Genomic DNA, 17,502 nt, shown 5'->3' with positions numbered 1-17,502 from the left:
CTCCCTCCCCCGCCCATCATGGACTTTGTCGACTTTGGCCTTGGTCATCTGGATAACGCCCAGCAGGAGCAGTTCAAGCAGTGGGTTCGCAGTCAGGACGAAAGACCGACCAAGGCCAGCGCCATTCACCACCTGTATACCACCTTTGGCATCACCATCCCCCTGGCTCAGGCTGGGCCGCTCATCGACTCGGCACTCGGCGTGGCCACGTTTATAATGGAGGAGCCTTGGGTATGTAGCTCTCAACCATGATCCATGAGGGACTAGGAGCCCGTCTCTGCGGGCATTGCGCGTGTGCGAACTTTAGTGCTCACTCGTTCATCAGAAGGCGTCGGCTCCAGAACCAGACTCGGAGTCGCAGCCGCAACCGAACCCTACCAGTAGCGACCCATTGAGGCTCCCCGGCTATGGCCTGTCTATAGCCTTCATGCCCAGCTACCGGAAGCGCTTCCCAGTTCTTGTGGGAGACGGGGACCAGAACTGGGCTGCCAGGACACTTCTCATCCGCGAGGTGTGCATGCTCAAGCTCATCGAGGACATTACAAACAAGCCCGAGTGGTGGCGCAAGGTCCGGGATCCCATAATCGCCGCCAACTGGAAGAAGGAGGCGTGCCAACTGGATTGGCGCGCATATCGCAGGCACGCCGACTTTACGCCAGCCATGGCCGATGCTGTGAGTAAGAGAACTTGCTTCCGTTGACACCCAGATATGCAGCAAAATCGCTCACTCTTCTTCAGTGCATGGAAGAACTTCGTAAAAAGGCCGACTTATACCAACAAACGGGGCTCATCCCCGTCCTCGACTACTCGGCTTGTGTCGTCAAGTCGGATCGGCTCTTCCCCCAAGATCTGGTCGAGCGCCTCAAGGCGGCCGTTGCGCCCCTGGAGAATGTCCCCGAAGACCGCAAGGACTGGCACCCTGGTAGCCACGAGAAAGTGCTGGATCTAGTCCACCCCTCCCTGTGGCCTCTAGTCTACGGCAGGTCTCGCATCCTCCGTCACCAACGCATTGGCATCGAGGATTGCCTCGACCACTACGGGCGTGGCTTTGTCGTTCCCGAGCCGGACGAGTCTGAAGTTACAGTCTCAAAGTACTGGGGCACAGAGAAAATCCCCTCACTCTCGTCGCGTTTCCAGTGGCTCCCATGCGATGTAGTTCTAGGTGAGGACGGAAGTGCCAAGATCGAGAGCTATATCAACAACTTGCACCCGGTCGAGCACGCCGATCTATATCTCATCATCAATGGCTTCATCGAGAAGGCTCTGCCGGCATGGGACATTGTATACCGCTGGGTCAGAGAGTTCAGGGTCCAGCGACTGATGACGTGGGGAGTCGGCCGTAATGTGCCGATCCCGGATGCGAGAATCGACAATAAGAAGCAAAAGAGCCGCGAGGGCGAGGGCGTCGTTGACTCTGCCGTGAATGTGAGCCGAGAAGGCGAAGATGAGCATCTGACGCTCGATGGACGCTGGCAAGATGAGGGGAGCGAGGAGGAAGACGAGCATGAGGAGACCGACGAGGACGAGGACGAAGAAGAAGAAGAAAGCAACGATGGCGAGGAAGAGAAAAAGGAGGACTCCAATGGCGAGAAAGAGGATACGGACAACGACAGCGACAGAGGGGATGACCCCGGCAGGCCATCACGCTTTTTCCACCTGACGGCTGGCGACGTCAAGTCGTCCGGGTTTTTCAATGGCGCATCGCGCATCCAAGTCATTGCCAAACTGGCCAATATCCACCTGACTCCAGAGAAGCCCTCTTACAAGGGCGGCTCGTGGCACATCGAAGGCCAGCTCAACGAGCACATCTGCGCCACGGCTCTCTTTTACTACGACAGCGACAACATCACCGAGTCCCGGCTCGCTTTCCGCACGGCGGCCAACGCCGAAAACCTGGGCCAGACTCTCGGGTACATGCAAAATGACGACAGGTCTATCGAGCGTGCCTTTGCCATACGCAGTGGCCTGGGCACACTCCAGGACGTAGGCAGCGTCCTCACGCGCCCCGGGCGTGCCATCTTCTTCCCCAACCTGTTTCAGCACCGTGTTGAGCCGTTTTCCCTCGCCGATCGGACCCGGCCGGGCCATCGAAAGATCCTCGCCCTATTTCTCGTCGATCCGGCCATTTCCGTCATCTCCACGGCCAACGTGCCGCCTCAGCAGCGAGATTGGTGGCCCGGCGCCGAGCAGGTCCGCAAGGACTCGAGGCTGCCGGCCGAGGTAAGGGAGATGATTGTCCAGAACGTCGACGTCTGTATGGGCGACCCCGAGGCGAAGCGCATCCGCGAGCAGCTCATGGTCGAGCGCACAGTCTTGCAGGAGAAGACGGAGAATAACCTGAAGGAAGTGCAATGGAGTTTCTGCGAGCATTAGGGCCGGTGTGGGAGCCAACATGGCGGAAGCTTGGCGTCCGCGGTGGTGCTCGCGAGGCACACACGTTTGTGCCCCTGGGCCCTGACCGCATCCAGCTTTTGCCATAATCCACTTACCGATAGCACACGGGGGCACCATGGGACTGCAAATGACAGTCGTGCCTTTTGTTTTGGTGAGATTATATGGGCTTAGCTACAGGGACGGCAAGCGGGCAGAGCCCCTGCCCGGCCTTGGCTTCACTAAAACCCCCTCCCTTACTTGTCTCCTTGACTTTTGCATCAGAACACATCCATCTGACTCGACTTGCTCCGTGTCCAGATATTTCTCTCCAGCTAGCCCCTCACTTCCCATTGCATGCCCCGTTGGCAGTCGCTTGTGAAATACACTGATGGAAAGGCCAGGCTGACAGTGTGTTCATTACGTGGGCGCCTGAGACGCGTTGAAGGAGCGGGTGGCTGCTCGAGCAGAGAATGATGAAATCTCGGATCGTGGCCGCGGCGGCACTTCCTGGCTGGGCCGGCAATATGGGCAGCCTGACCTTGTGCATCTTGAATGCCGCGAGGATGGAATGTCTCGCCTCGTGTGTCGCAGAGTCGCTTCGGTCTCTTTCATTCAGCGCTTTTGCTCGCAAGGCAGCTCGTACACGACGGTCCCGCACGGGTGCGAATGCAACTCGTACGGCAAATGCGTGTCTCCAGACGCCTCGACCCGTGCGTCCTGGCCATGCACTTCGTGATGACCCTGTTGCTGACCAGGAGCGATTTGGCCGGCGTGCGTCATGAGCGGGTAACCAGAAGCGGAATGTTCTTGTGCTGGATAGGCGTGTTGCTGCTGCAGCTGCCGGGCGTCGTCTGGCGGCGCCACGAGGCCCGGATACACAGGTGGCGGCGCTGAGTGGAAGTCGAGACTCGGGCTCGTCATGATACTTTGGAGAGTCGGCGCCTGCCCGGACGTGGTGGGCGACGGTGTGAAGGCGCTCAAGCTCCTCTCGCCTTCTTGCGAGGCTGTCGCGACGGCGGCGTAGCTGACCATGGGCGCATCGCCGAGGGTTTGACTCTTTTCCCGGCGGAGGCGGCGGCGACGCCTCCGTCTGCGGACACAGCAGCAGATGATGGCGGTGAAGAAGAGGGCGAGCACGAGGACGCATGCAGCGGCAATGCCGACGATGGCTACGTTCGACAACTGGCTCATGGAATCGTCGTCCCGTCCGTTGGACCCCGAATTGATGCTTATTGTGTTGTTGCCGGTGGAGGCAGGAGTATTGGATATACGAGGCATGCCGCTGGTGGAGGGGACAGCCGTGCCTGAGGGGATAACGGAGCTACTCGGGCTCGGGGATTCGTTGGCGTCTGTTGTGTCTGCCGTGTCAGTCGGACTTGAGGAAGCGCCGGCGCCCCTTGCGCCTGAGGCCGAGGGCCTCGAGGAGGCAACGGCGGCGTTGGGGGCAGCCGAGCCCGGGGCACCGGCCGCGCCATTCGCAGCCCCAGCGGCGGGGGCGGAGGGATTGCTTGTGCCGGGCGAGGGAGATGGGGCGGGAGCGGCGTTGATGTTGATTGTGCCGAACTGGCTCGTTGAGATGCCGGAGCCGCCTGCGCCGCCGGCACGCGCACCCGAGGAGTCGCCTGCGCCTCCCGCGCCTGATAGGTCTAGAGAGCCCAGTGCGCCCAGAGCTTCGGCTGCAGGATTGACGGACATGATTGAGAAAGACGGTTTGATGGGCGACGCCTAGGAGCAAAGGAGAGAAATGAGAAGGGAAGGAGGCGAAAGGGGGATCGAGAGGGCTCTTGTCACGCGCAGTCAAGTCATTGGAGGGAAGCAAGGGGGGGCTGTGTCGAGGTGCAAAAGACTTTTGCGTCGGCTCGCTTCAGTTCCCAGGCCCAGGATTGGACGCTGATGAAAACATGGAGGATGAGTTTGTCTGATATAGCCATGGATACGGTTTGATTGCGTAGCTTCTACTTATAGTGTTTATGCGTCCCGCGTTCCGCGTCCCCACAGGATAGACTGTATAGGTATTACAAGAGAGCAGCTGTTCCGGCTGCGCACGTAGGCGCTCTCAGTGGAGCGACTTGATTCTCATGGACATGCGTAGGGCTGTGGAGAGACTGAGCGGCACGGGACCAAAGGCTTGTCGTCGGATTGGACATGTTGGAGTGTCATCGTCGAGCCAGCGGGATGCGAGGGTGGGTTTCCAAGTCGAATTAAGACCCGCTGGCGGCTTCTCGAAGAAACACACACTGTGACGTGCGCGCTAGCAAGTTTTTCTCTCTCTCTTAAATTATCCGCTCTATTTGCGTAGGCTCTTGGCATCGTGATGATATGGTCGTGGCCCCACGCACGCCCAGGGTCACGACAGGGACTGCAAGGCCGTGTCGGTTGCGAGACTGGCTGGCTGCTGGCGAGAATCGGCAAGTGAGCTTTGTTAGCTAGCCTGTAGGCAAAGGGATGGAATGGCCTTGATATCGCGTGCTGATTTCCTCGAAGAATAGGGGGAGAGCAGCGGCTGTGTGAAGTCGGCGAACCCACCAGCAGGGCCAGGAGACGCGAGTATACACCGCCGTTTTAGGCAATGGCCGGTATAGTTAAGTGGAGAGTCCCAGTTCCCAGACAGGGCATGTTTTGCTCGACCTTGGTAGACTTTCCTGGCCAGGGTGATTCCGTAGCTCCTGCAGGGGGAGAGGGGAGGAGAGGCGGTTGATTGCCGGCAGTGCTAGATGACGTGACTCTCCTCCTTGATCTTTTCTCAGTTTCGCCATCGTTGGTTCCGCCATTCCTGCTTGATCACGGTTCTGCGTCGAGGCGACGAGGCGTGTCGTTGGAGGCCATGGAGAGCCGGGGTTTTGCCGGGCTGGCGGAGCGTGGACGAGGGTTTGAGCTTTCAGGGCGGGAGGAGACGGCATGCCTGGGCTTGAGGGCTACGATAACTCACGTCGTTCGTTTTCTGTGTTGGATTTTGAGGAGTGGATAGTTTGACACACTGCTCACCCGCCAATCAGCCTCCCTCCCCTCACTCACGCTCACTCGCTCCCCTCTCTTCCCACAACGCCAGCAAACGGGACCAAGCCTCCAGAAGAAAAAGCCCCTCCGCGCGAACGCAGGCCCGACAGGCCATGTTTGTCGCCCGCCTCGCCCTCGGCCGTCCTCCTCCGAGCCTCGCCCCGCCCTGCCGGTGCGCCGCCGCCGCCGCCGCCCAGCTCTCGCGCCCCGGCGTCCGCCCCGCGTCGTCGTCGTCGTCGTCGTCGTCGCGATGGAAGCAGCGCCAGGGCCGCGACAAGTACGCCCGCGACGCAAAGGTCCACGCGCTCAAGAGCCGCGCCGCATTTAAGCTGCTCGAGGTACCTGCTCCGCCGCTGCCCTTGCTCTCTTTCGGCCTTGTTGAATTTGTCGACCTGCACTGGTGGTGGAACTGACTTTTGGGGGCGGGCTAGATGGATGCCAAGTATCGCCTCTTTAAGCCGAATCAGACGGTTGTTGACCTGGCAAGCCTCCTCCCCTTTCCTCCCCCCCCTTGGCCTTTGGGTTTTCATTTCGGAGCCGTTTTTATTTTCTCAGGCTTTCCATGTGTCTTGAGGATGCCATGTATACCGCTCGTGAGCTTGCAAAGCACGTGTCGTGACAAGACCATAACCACGGCGACACCTTCATCCCCACACCCCCTCTAACCAGAGCACTCCAACCGCAGGGCTACGCACCGGGCAGCTGGTCCCAAGTCGCCGTCGAGCGCACCCGCCCGCACGGCCACGTCGTCGGCATCGACCTGATCCCCGCCCAGCCGCCGCGGGGCGTCGCCACCTTCCAGGGCGACTTCCTGTCGCCCATGGTCCAGCGCCTCGTCAAGGACTTTATCCTGCGCATGCGCCGCGACGCCGGGCCCGAGCCGCCGAACAACGACGGCGGCGGCGGTGGCGAGGAGGAGCAGCGCTTGGCTGCGTCCGCCGTGGACCGGCCTAGCTACATCGACAGGGAGCGGCACTTGGGCGAGACGACGTCGGATATGGAGGCCGAGGAGGCGTCGTCGCCGGCCGACGCGGCGCTTGTGGACGTGAGTTTGTTGCCTCGCCTCGCCTTGTCTTGCCGGGTCTTGTTCATGGCGCTGATATCCACGCCTCGCGAGCGCACAGCTTGTTCTGAGTGACATGTCAGCACCCTGGGACCAGACATCCGGCTTCAACGCGAACACCCTGAGTAATCCCCATCACAGGCTCATGAACACCAGCGGCAACGCCTTTCGAGACCACGCCGGCAGCATGGTGAGTCTTTTCCAAAACCTCTTTCCATCCTCGCCGCTCCTCGGCTCGTGGCCATCTGCAGAGGCTGCAGACCAGCAAGCTTCGCTGAAAAGGGGGAAAGAAAGGGGGGCGCACGATGAGCATTGGAAAGAAGCCGCGGCCACGACGCTGACAGCCCAGGACCTCTGCGCCGCCGCTCTGCAATTCGCCAGCGACACGCTCAAGCCCGGGGGCCACTTCGTCTGCAAGTTCTACCAGGGCGCCGAGGACAAGGCCCTCGAGCAGCGCCTCAGGAAGCTGTTTGCCAAGGTGCACCGGGAAAAGCCCGAGTCGTCGAGAAGTGTACGTCCGCCGGACTCGCTGTGCACGTTTCATGCCCCCTTGTTGCTGACTCTACGACCCAGGAGAGCAAGGAGGCTTATTTCATTGCACTGCGGAGGAAGCAGGGTGTGCTTCTGGAAGGCGAGGCGTAAATCAACCTCTCTACTCGCCCAGAGGGAGTCGCTGTGGTCCCTTTTCGATACCCACGTCCAGCAAATTTATTGCCTGCAGGCTGCCAGCTCTCGCCCACAACATCACACTGAAACGTCAAGCACGGTCACGCAGGTAGGTGCTGGCTGCGCCCAAAAGTTCATGTAGTATTTTTTGCCGTGAGACCAAGCCACGCCCGTACCATGCCAGACCCCTGTGGGAAGAGAACAACACCAGTCTTGTGAGCTCTCGTCGTCGCTGCCGTAGTGGTGTGCGGCGCGGACCATTCATTTCCAGCCATTCCCAACGCCAACGCTCTAAACCTTGAAGCCGCGCGAACGTCTGCGACCACGGGCACGCTCGAACTTGCGACCCTTGGACTCGATATGGGGTTTCTATAGGTAAAGGCGATGGTGTCAGCCCTCCACGTCCCCTGTCGATGATGGACCAACCGCGTCTTACCTTGTGCTTGTGAGGGCCGAAACCAAAGTGCTTGACGGCCTCGCGGCTGTTCTTGGGTCCGCGGAGGATCAGGGTGTTGGCGCCCGTCGGGGCACGGAGGGCCAGCTGGTCGAGGGTCATGGCCTCACCGCCGGCAGCGATGATGCGAGCGCGGGCGGTCGCGGTGAACCGCAGAGCAGCGACGGTGACCTTGGGGAAGGTCAGGAGGCGGTTGTCGTCGGTGACGGTGCCGACGATGACGACGGTGCGCTTCTCGCTCTTGTCGTCGATGTTGGCCACAATGCGCGACAGGGAGACGGGCGGGCGGTTGATCTTGGACATGAAGAGCCGGCGGAGGACGACCTTGTTGAAGGAAGCATCGGTACGGCCTGCGTCCCACCTCGAGCGTTAGCGAACCGAGCTATTGCAGGCCATGTCCCGCAGACGGTATGCTCGTTGATGCCGATAGAGAACAAAGCGAAGAGGGCATATTTGCGACGTACGGGCCAGGAAGCGGTAGAGCTTCACCAAGAGCTTGAGGTAGACATTGTCGCTCTTGGGGGCCTTGCGGTGCGTGCCCCTGACGTGGTGGCTGTTGAGATCGATACCTGGACGGGGAAACCATCGTCAGCCCTTTGGGGTTCATGCATGCTCAAGATACGGCAGCTCAGATCTCGCAAAGGCAAGACGGCGCCCAAGAACGCAAGAAGAGGCGAAGAACGGGGGGAAACTGGTCCCTCCCCATTCTTCCCTTTCCTCACTCGCACACGCAGGCTGAAGGCGGTTGGCGTCACGTACCCATGGCGTCGGTGGTTGTCGTCGCGGATGAGAGGCGGTTGGCGATGCGATCTTCTTCCTTCTCTGCGTGATGGCGGTGGTGCAGAGAGGTATTGGGAGAAAATTCAGGGTTTAGCGGACTCGGGATTCTGATTGGTTGGGGATGCCCCGCATCAGGGCGGTCGGAGATGGCAGTTAGGGTATGGGTGGGTTGGATTGGCGGTAGAGTCACGTGGGCCCTCCCATGGAGGCTACGAGTCCCTTTGCGCTCTCCGGTGCGGACTATCGGACCGACCAAGCCGGATTGAGAATTACCGAGAAGCCGACTGCAAGCATGATCGCTGTTCTGACAAGGAGACTTGAATCATCGGTGCAATTGCTCAACCTGTCGTCATTTATTCATCCCACTTCACCAAGCTCTATTCAGATGGAGGCGTAGACAGCATACATCAAAGCCGCCCGTTGAACCACCGCTCGTCTATTCATTCAGCTACGGCCTCTGCTCTGCCCCTCCCCCAACCATCCAGCGGCGGTCCTGATCCCCTCCGCTGTTTTCTCTCAAAAGCCCGTAAATCCGTGCGAGATCGTGCTAGGTCTAATAGTCTCTAGGACGACTACTGTCTTCTGCTGCATGCTTCAACTGCTTTTTGTTCTAGTGAGTAACCAACCGCCACCCAATGCCAGTTGACAACAAATGAGAATGGGTCAAGGAAACAGAAACAAAAAAAAAGAGCAGACAGGCAAGAGGGCTAGACGATGCGAAATGCCACCAACCCCTGCGAGCATGCCTCATCAACAAATGCTGCCTTTTGATACACGTCACAGAGATTCGGCGTCCCCTTCGGGCTTGAGGCCCGCCAGGAAGTCGCGTGTCATTTCAAAGCTCAGCCAGCTCGAGGCCATGCTTGGTGCGACTTTGAGTAGATTGGGCACGATGCCCTTGTAAAGACCTCTGACGCCTTCGTGTGTGACAATGACCCGGACGGCATCCGTGATGGACTTGTACTGGTATCCCATGCCGGACATGGTGTTGATCTGGAATCGTCGACGCAGCACATCGCTGACCGAGGTTGTCAGCACGGGTATGCCCTTGGAGAATGGAGACGATCCGCGAGGCACTCACAAGGGGTAGGTGCAAGTTTGCGCAACAGCTCCTGAAATGGCGCCAGCGAGCAGCTTGCGCCCCGCGCTTGGGTTTTTATCACCGTCAGGGGTCAAGTACTGGCGGACAGACTCGTACACCATGAAGTTGAGGCCAACCTGTGCGATAAAGTCAGCACACGAGATGCAAGACTTGCGTCAACCCCGGCTGGACCACATACATAGGGCGCGACGCCGGCTACGGTAGGGATGATGCCCCGGTACAGAGCCGAGACGCCGCCCTCTGTCTTGAACATGTGCACCAGGGTCGCCCACATGCCGGGCAGCTGCTGAGGCTTCTTGCCCAACTCTGCAAAGCTGGCTGATTGGATCGACAAGCGCGTGCGAACAATGTCGAGGGGATATGTGAGGAAGACGGAGGTGATACCCGCGGCGCCGCCACAGATGAGGCGAGTGACGGGAGCCAGCTCGGCGCCTGGATGGGACGCAAAGATGTTCTGAGGGAAACGTCAGCGGCAACTCGCCTTCAACGTCAATGCGCGGTGGCAGGCGTGTGTGGCAGCTGGACCGTACTCTCTTGTAAAAGTTGTAACTGCTGAACTGGACAGCAGAGTAGGGGACGATGCGGATGCAGTTTGTGCCGTTGCCGCGCATGAAGCCCCTCCAGCCCTCTTCCCGCCACATCTTGGCCAAGGCCTGGCCGACGGACAGTTTGTATGCTTCGCGGCCGGCGCTCTGCACCTGCATGAGGATCTTTAACCGCTCGAGGGGCGAGACGACGGTGCGGGAGACTGCGCCGGCGACACCGCCTGCGCAAAAGGCGGCGATGACGGGCTGGGAGACCTTTTCGCGCAGCGCGACGAAGGAGTCCGAGGGCGGGCTGGCCAGGTCTGGCTTGGGGGCAGGCATGGCGTTGTTGGCGGCGGGTGACGAGGGTGTCTGCAGCTGTGGACCGCGCACGGCGGACATGGCAGCACTAGGATATCGACGCTGGCTCAATTGGGTCTGACGAGCGCTTCCCCAGTTCGCTGGGCCTGGATATCACAGCTACCCGCTCGAGTATCATTTAAATGCCGTGCTCGGTGGGGGGGGGGAGAGGACAAGGCTTCGATGCGGGTTGCCCTGGTCCACGGGGCCGAAGAGGGGACGCGGGTCGGCGATGCGAGGGGCTTGGTCTTTGCAAGCACGCACTGGCCTCGGGGTGGGAAACGCGGTTATGACAAGGACGACGGCGATGGCATGCTCAGTTGCGCGCAGGTTTGTTGTACGCAGACGCGTTCGAGGTTGTGGGGGAGCAGAGATGCGCGACGTGGTAGGTAAAGGGTCGATTGCCGGGGTCCCCGGGGTTGGAGAGGGCGGCAAGATCCGGTCGAAATAGTGGATTGACGGCGACGGCAACGACAGTCCAGGTGCAGGATACGTAGGACAGAAGCGTTCGAGGACGATGCAACCTGAGGCGGCGGCGGAGAGGATTCGAGGGCGGCGTAGACGAGGACGAGAACGAGGACGAGGAGGGGGGAGGGCCGTCAAACCCGGCCAAATAAAACCGATGGCGGGAGGTGACTTTTTTTTTCTCTGCCGCCCCTTGGCAGGCGAGCCGGCTTATCGTCGGCCGGCGAATCGATCGCCTAATGAGCTCTCTTGTCTCACCCACCCCTCATCTTCCTCTGCAAGCTGCGGCCCTGACTTGGTGGATTGGAGAGAAGCGGTTGGCTATCGGACAAAGATAAACCGCGCCCCTTTTCCGTATGTGACACGACTGCCTATGAAGCTGAAAGATGAGGCTTATTGTCATCCTTCCATCAGGGACGGATTACAGTACATCTTGCTCCGATGCCCAACTGGCCAGGCCTTTCTTAGCAAGCACTGCAGAGAACAGGCTCCAGCCATTTGTTGAATGAGGCTTCTCCCGAGGCGCTGCGGCTCTGCATCTGCTTGCACGTGCAGGGGTACCCGGGAGCCTCACGCCAAGGTACCAGAGCCGGGCCAATATCTGAACCCGTGGCTGGCACGTCTCCATTCCACCATCTCGTGACAGCGCAGCCACCCCAACTCAAACGTGACCGTGGCCGTGACCATGACCGGGATCCTCATCTCATCTTTACACTTCCTCGACACGTGTCAGCTGCCTGTTGATGATCACCAGGGCCGTCAAAGAGGCTCAAGTGCCAAAATGTAACTAACTAGTCGCGCACCGGCACGCAAACAGCCAGAGCCTAAACTTTTCTTTTTCCTCAATTAAAAAGGCAAACCAAACGAAACTCGGCAGTACAGGCAACCATTGAGCCACCCCGAGGTGTAAACGGGCCTTGCAGTGCGTCGTCCCATCCGACTTGGTCAACAACAAATGCAGTGGGCTGGGCATGTCCAGTATGCCAAGGGAATCGTAAACTTCTACGCCGTTATACCCCATCGCGACTGACCGGTAGGAAACTAGAGCAAGTACGGAAAATGGGCGAGGCCGCTCGATGAACGACATACCAGGACACTGTCCCGTTTGGCTCGAGTTACCCGACCCGCGGCCTTGAGCCCAAGCGAGTTAAAAGTTGTGTCGACTCATCACTCGGCAACGTCAAGGTCGTCATGAGCTGCGGGAGGAGGGCTGTCAAGGGCTTCGCCTGTCGTCCTCTTCCGTTAGACCTGTACTTGTCCCTTTAAACCTGTACCGAGTAGTACTGGAACGGGTCATGCATACCCTTGCGGTCCTCGCCGTTGGCACCATTCTCGCGGCGGTCGCGGTCATCGCGCTCTTCCTTGACATCACGGTCACGGTCGCTGCGAGCCAAGTCAGCCAAAGTCTTGCAACATCATATGCCGAGGGGAGCATACCGAGGATCGGGGCTGCGGGAGCGGTCACGGTCCCGACGGCTCTCCCGATCGTAATCGCGATCACGATCGCGGTCGCGGTCACGACGATCGTCCTTGCGAGGAGAGTACTCGCGAGTGCTGCGACGGGGCGAGGGAGATCGGCCGCGGCGAGGAGAGCGGGGGCCTCCACGGCGGTCGCGGTCGCGGCCAGATTCGAATCGCCACGATGCCGAGGGAGGGGTTCGCGCCCACTATGCGTATAAAGTCAGCAAGTCATATCCTGGCCAAAGGTAAGCTGAGGCACTGACCTCGATCTTCAGGACGTCGTCGCGGCCCATGCGCTTGTTATGCATCTCATAGTAGGCGTCGTCGGCGTCACGTCGATCCTCGTACTCGACAAAGGCGAAGCTATTACATGTCAGCGTTGGAGGCCGCAGTGGAGAAGGGTTTGAGCCTTTGGGAAACTTACAGTCGGCTGGACGACGAGCGAGGGGCCGGGATATCGCAACGAACGAGACGCCCGTAACTGTTGCGTATAGTGTTAGCATCAGTAGAAAACGACGAACGATAGACAGGGACCTGAAGAGTGGGAAGGGGTGCGCAAGGTGCAGCGGTTGGAAAACAAGCGGGCATAAAAACATAGCAGGACAAAAGAAGGAAGGGTTCTGGGCTTGAGAGAAAGGAAATAAAGACGTTTCCCCCTTCAAGCATGATTGCTCATGAGCACTCGCACGCACGAGACGTGCAAAGCTAGTTTCTCCTCGACCGGGCCGCGACCGCACGCGAGCCAGCAGACGCATCGACCGCTTTGACAGAAGAAAAGGAAACGGGCTGGAGGAGAGAAGAAGAAATTTTGAAGGCGGGGTGCGAGGGCGAGGGCGAGGACGTGGGCGAGGACGTGGACGACGACGAGGGCTCGGGGTCGGGGTCGGGCTCGGACGAGGTGGACGACATCAGGTGTCAAAAAACGATCGAGATGCCGCGAGAGGTGGAGACAACTCTCATCGTCGGGGACGTGGGAGGGCTCGGGAGGCGACGAGGACGAGACGAGGGCGAATACGAAATGGCGCGAGCGGAGGCGCAGTTGACATACCGTTCGAACTCGTAGGCGAGATCGCGGGCGCGGGTGCCGTGGCTGAAGCCGGTCACGTAGAGCGTGGTGCCGCCGCGAGACATGATAATGGTGGTCGGGGATGACGATCAAGTGCAGGAAAAACACACGACAACGCGTGAGTGGTGAGGCTGACGGCCAAGACGGCGACGAGGGACCGATGTAGCAGTCCTGTCAAACGGGGAGGGGGTGGGTTGAGATGGTGGTAGCCTCGTTTTTGCTTGCGGTTGGTCTGCAATGCAGGCTTGAGGTTGCGAAAAGAGGCGGTTGGTAGGGGTGATAGCTCCAACGCGAAGAAGGCCGCAGAATCTTTTTGCCTGCTGACGTAATGGCGGTCAGAGACGCGCTTCGTCACGGCACCACCACCGCCTTTTGTGCATTCGATGCGCTAACTGAATGCGAGCTAAAATAAGCCATCCATCCACACCTTTGACGTCCCGAATACGAGACCTGGCTGGGACTGTCGACTCAGAATGCACATTTGCTTGCGGCAGCGACTCAACACCCACCCAGCAGCTTCGCGCCGTCGACTGGCAGCCTGGGACGATTTATGCGCAGTTGCTTCAGCCTGCGTCCCCACAGCACAGCTCCAAAAGGTTCAGGTACGCACCGAAACGCCCTCCGGTGACATCAGCGCCTTAGTCATCTCGCGAATGCAAAGTACCGAATCTTCAGTGGCTGCGTGCACCCACTGCCACTGTGGCTCCCGTCTTTAGGCTAATCCGGCATCGGCACTCTCTGACTTTAGACCAGCAAACGGACAAAGCCTGGCGGTGTCTTATTTACCTAGACTGCCTAACTTGTAATCTCGGGAATAGCAGCCGTCTGTCTTGTCTTTCAGGGTATCCTCCGTATCCGGAAACGGTACAGTGCCTACTAATATATACAGTCAGCAGTCAAAAGGAGCTTCGGGCGACCATGTTCTCCGACGGACATCTGTCCATCTGTCGACTTCGCCCTCTGCCTGACGCCCGCCACTCTCGTCAAACCGACCTCCATCCTTCCCGGACATGGGCTGCCGCAGATCCTGTCGAACCGAGTAGATCGCAGTTCGGACTCCCCGTCCTGCCCGATAGCCCTGCTCGACAGCCGCGTCGAAGACATGAAACGTTCCCGCCGGGCCTCTCCATCTTGACCCGCGCTCTCCCCTTCCAGGTCCTTCTCTCTCGTCTCGTCTCCTTCTTGTCGGGCATCGACGCCTTCTTGCTTTCTCTGGCTTCTGTCTCACATGATAAACCTAATTTCGAGTCGCTGAAACCCTCACACTTTGAGGAACAGAGACACGTGGAAGGGCTCCCTTGCTCCCAAGTGCGACAGTACACCAATCGAATTCAAGCACGCCCTGCCCCTCGATCCTCCGCCCACACCCAGAAATGACCGCCGAGCGCTTGACGCCGGAACCCAGGTCCCCGAACACCCCGCGTCCTGGCCCTGAAGCCGAAAATGGCGGGCTCCGAGATCGACGCCCCTCGCCGCCGACCAGGTCGCTGGCCAGCGCTCTCCGCGAGGCCGGCGTGACCCTCAACGCATCGCAACCCGGGTCCGAGACGCCCAGCGAGGAGGACTACGACGAAAACGTCCGCCCCGCCTACGCGACCGGCGCCCACCTCCTCCACGACCGCCAGCAATCGCCGCGCGCCCGCCATGGCCTCTCCCTCGCAGCGGCCGACCAGCCGTCGTCGCCGACGCACCATGTCCGCGCCGCCGTCGTCCGGGACAGCGCCGGCGTCCATATCCTGCCCGCGAATGAGAGGGACATCCAGGACCTCCTCCGCAAGAGCTCCCAGCGCGCCAAGGATCCGCAGGCGGCCAGGTCCAGGGGCAGGTTCAGCGGGCTCGTCTTTACGCAGCAGTTCTCGGCTTTTGACCCTCAAAACGTGGCGGCGGCAAATAGCCCCTTTCACGGCTTCTACGTCTTGTTTTGGCTGGCCGTCGCTCTCTTTGTCTTTAAGATCTCGGCCGACAACTGGAGGCAGCACGGCACGCCTCTGGGGTCGAGCGACATTATGAAGACCATGTTCCGCCGCGACGGTAAGCTGCCGACTTGTTACCTTTGGTTGATTTGCCTTGCTGACGGCTGAGCCCAGTCGTCGTCCTGCTCGTCTCCGACGGAATTATGTGCGCCCTGACGGGAGTCAGCTGGGTGATTCAGAAGTTCGTATTCTACGGCTATCTGCACTGGGACAGTGGAGGATGGATCATCCAAAACGTGAGCAAGCACCTCTCTTCCCCCGGATTGGCGAAACAGCTCCGTCTCGTGCTGAACCAACGAGTGGAGGTCAGATATGGCAGACGGCATTCATCGCCGGCGTTGTGAGCTGGACCCTCGTGCGCGGCTGGCCGTGGACGCACACCGTCTTCTTCGTCCTGCACGGCCTCGTCATGCTCATGAAACAGCACTCGTACGCCTTTTACAACGGCTACCTCTCCACCGTCCACGACAGGCGCCTCTTTCTGCTCTCCCAGCTCAAGCGGCTTGACCTCGTCGACCCGGCCAGCAACCCCAGCGCGACGGCACCCTCGGCCTCGGCCGTTGATACGTCGCACCTCGACGAGGCCCCCTCGTCGGCAGCGGCGCAGCAGCGTCGGCGTCGGCGGCTCTCCGCCTCGCAGCCGCAGCAGCAGCAGCACGAGGCCTACGAGGCCGACATTGACCAGATTGCGCAGGCCGTGGCCTCGAGGCAGCCGCTCGACGATGAGCGGATCCGACTCTTTGGCCGCGCCATCCGGAGGGAAGTAGACGCCCTGGCCGACGAGCTGCGCGGCACCGCTGCCGATGCGTTGAGGGCGTATCCCAACAATCTCGGCTTCGTGAGCCACTACCGGTGGATTCCTCTGCCGACTGTCGTGTACGAGCTTGAGTACCCGCAGTCCGAGTCGATTAGCTGGGCCTACGTGGCCGAGAAGGTCGTCGCCATGGTGGGCATCATATTTGTCATGATTCAGGTTTCTCAGTATTCCATCTGTGAGCCAGCCCCAAAGCCTAGCCTATTCTCCTTTCAGAATCAAGAATCAAGGGGGGAAACAAAAAAAGGGGACAGGGGCAAGAGAAAAGAAATCAAATCAGGGCAAACGTCGAGCCGTCTCTGACCCTTCTCCGCCGCAGACCCCGTCGTGATGAAAACCGTCGAGATGAAGGAAGCCGGCGTACCGCTCTCTGGCAGAGTCAGAGAGTTCCCCTGGCTGCTGAGCGACCTCATCTTTCCCTTTATGATAGAGTATCTGGTAAGCAGTCTCTTGGCACGCGCCTCGTCGCCTCATCGGAAGCGCAGGCTGACCAAAATCAACTCCAACTCCTCAGCTCGTGTGGTATCTCATCTGGGAGACCATCCTTAACATCCTCGCCGAACTGACCTACTTTGCCGACCGAAGCTTCTACGGCCCCTGGTGGAACAGCGGTGAGTCTCCCCTCTTTTTCATAAATTTTATTCAGTCCAAAACCCGGCAACGCCCAGCCAAAGCCACGAAGACGCAACGTTTACTAAACACACAAATCTCCCTTCTCCAGTGTCCTGGGACCAGTTCGCCCGCGACTGGAATCGCCCCGTCCACATCTTCCTCCTCCGCCACGTCTACCACAGCTCCATCTCCTCCATGAAAGTCAACAAGCATGCCGCCACCCTCATCACCTTCTTCTTCTCCGCCTGCGTCCACGAGCTCATCATGCTGTGCCTCTTCAGGAAGCTCAGGGGCTACCTGCTCATCCTGCAGATGTGCCAGCTGCCGGTATGTGCCTGTTCGCTCTTCTTCACTGCGTACCAGCGACCCTCTTCACCCCCGTCCTTCTCTACCTTTGAACACAGCGGCTCGGGAAACGCAGCGACTGACGTGATCCCCCCAACCCGTAGCTTGTAAGGCTTAGCCGCACCAAGTGGCTCAAGGGCCGCAAGACGCTGGGCAATTTCATGTTTTGGCTAGGCATCTTTACTTGTCCAAGTCTTTTGTGCAGCTTGTACCTTGTTCTTTGACGAAGGAGGAGAAGGGGAACGAGAAGCAGCAGGATTTAGACATGAGAGGAGGAAAGAAAAAAACTTCAAAAGGATAAAAGGGCATGTAGGTTGTGTGGTTGGATCAATTCGCGCCATGAGTCAAAAGGACAGAAATCGCGGAGGACCTCCACTCCTTTCCAGCATCTACAATCTTCTTGCAACTCCAAACGGACAGTACCACCAATACGCGTGGTTCACACCT

The 17,502-nt window shown here is 59.5% G+C and overlaps 7 protein-coding genes across 7 annotated transcripts; 3 read left to right on the top strand and 4 right to left on the bottom strand.

Annotated features, from left to right (window-relative positions):
- Positions 1-18: 18 nt before the first annotated feature.
- Positions 19-2,373, top strand: HRG_00101 (WD40 repeat 2; the record flags this gene model as incomplete). Its single annotated transcript, XM_044858572.1, has 4 exons — positions 19-231; positions 326-673; positions 739-1,053; positions 1,138-2,373. The coding sequence occupies 4 exons, from the start codon at positions 19-21 to the stop codon at positions 2,371-2,373; spliced, it is 2,112 nt and encodes a 703-aa protein (XP_044724972.1).
- Positions 2,374-2,985: 612 nt separating this feature from the next.
- Positions 2,986-4,068, bottom strand: HRG_00100 (uncharacterized protein; the record flags this gene model as incomplete). The annotated part of the gene is made up of 1 exon (XM_044858571.1): positions 2,986-4,068. The coding sequence occupies one exon, from the start codon at positions 4,066-4,068 to the stop codon at positions 2,986-2,988; it is 1,083 nt and encodes a 360-aa protein (XP_044724971.1).
- A 1,415-nt stretch (positions 4,069-5,483) lies between these two features.
- On the top strand, positions 5,484-7,075 carry HRG_00099 (ftsJ-like methyltransferase domain-containing protein; the record flags this gene model as incomplete). The annotated part of the gene is made up of 7 exons (XM_044858570.1): positions 5,484-5,708; positions 5,802-5,852; positions 6,056-6,415; positions 6,495-6,511; positions 6,575-6,623; positions 6,783-6,944; positions 7,007-7,075. 7 exons carry the CDS (start codon positions 5,484-5,486, stop codon positions 7,073-7,075), a joined length of 933 nt encoding a protein of 310 aa, XP_044724970.1.
- Positions 7,076-7,390: 315 nt separating this feature from the next.
- Positions 7,391-8,316, bottom strand: HRG_00098 (ribosomal protein 60S l18 and 50S l18e domain-containing protein; the record flags this gene model as incomplete). Its single annotated transcript, XM_044858569.1, has 4 exons — positions 7,391-7,468; positions 7,536-7,903; positions 8,018-8,122; positions 8,313-8,316. 4 exons carry the CDS (start codon positions 8,314-8,316, stop codon positions 7,391-7,393), a joined length of 555 nt encoding a protein of 184 aa, XP_044724969.1.
- A 794-nt stretch (positions 8,317-9,110) lies between these two features.
- HRG_00097 (mitochondrial carrier protein) lies at positions 9,111-10,361 on the bottom strand (the record flags this gene model as incomplete). Its single annotated transcript, XM_044858568.1, has 4 exons — positions 9,111-9,351; positions 9,415-9,551; positions 9,614-9,889; positions 9,966-10,361. The coding sequence occupies 4 exons, from the start codon at positions 10,359-10,361 to the stop codon at positions 9,111-9,113; spliced, it is 1,050 nt and encodes a 349-aa protein (XP_044724968.1).
- A 1,590-nt stretch (positions 10,362-11,951) lies between these two features.
- Positions 11,952-13,376, bottom strand: HRG_00096 (RNA recognition motif domain-containing protein; the record flags this gene model as incomplete). The annotated part of the gene is made up of 6 exons (XM_044858567.1): positions 11,952-12,010; positions 12,088-12,167; positions 12,222-12,451; positions 12,509-12,608; positions 12,670-12,726; positions 13,294-13,376. 6 exons carry the CDS (start codon positions 13,374-13,376, stop codon positions 11,952-11,954), a joined length of 609 nt encoding a protein of 202 aa, XP_044724967.1.
- A 1,308-nt stretch (positions 13,377-14,684) lies between these two features.
- On the top strand, positions 14,685-17,279 carry HRG_00095 (MBOAT, membrane-bound o-acyltransferase family domain-containing protein; the record flags this gene model as incomplete). The annotated part of the gene is made up of 7 exons (XM_044858566.1): positions 14,685-15,342; positions 15,399-15,520; positions 15,595-16,276; positions 16,418-16,536; positions 16,613-16,709; positions 16,820-17,037; positions 17,160-17,279. The coding sequence occupies 7 exons, from the start codon at positions 14,685-14,687 to the stop codon at positions 17,277-17,279; spliced, it is 2,016 nt and encodes a 671-aa protein (XP_044724966.1).
- Positions 17,280-17,502: the final 223 nt, after the last annotated feature.

Source organism: Hirsutella rhossiliensis (genome assembly GCF_020360975.1).
Source record: "Hirsutella rhossiliensis strain HR02 chromosome Unknown scaffold00001, whole genome shotgun sequence".
In the NCBI taxonomy this organism is placed as follows: Eukaryota; Fungi; Ascomycota; class Sordariomycetes; order Hypocreales; family Ophiocordycipitaceae; genus Hirsutella; species Hirsutella rhossiliensis.
This window is presented reverse-complemented; position numbering and strand designations above follow the sequence as displayed.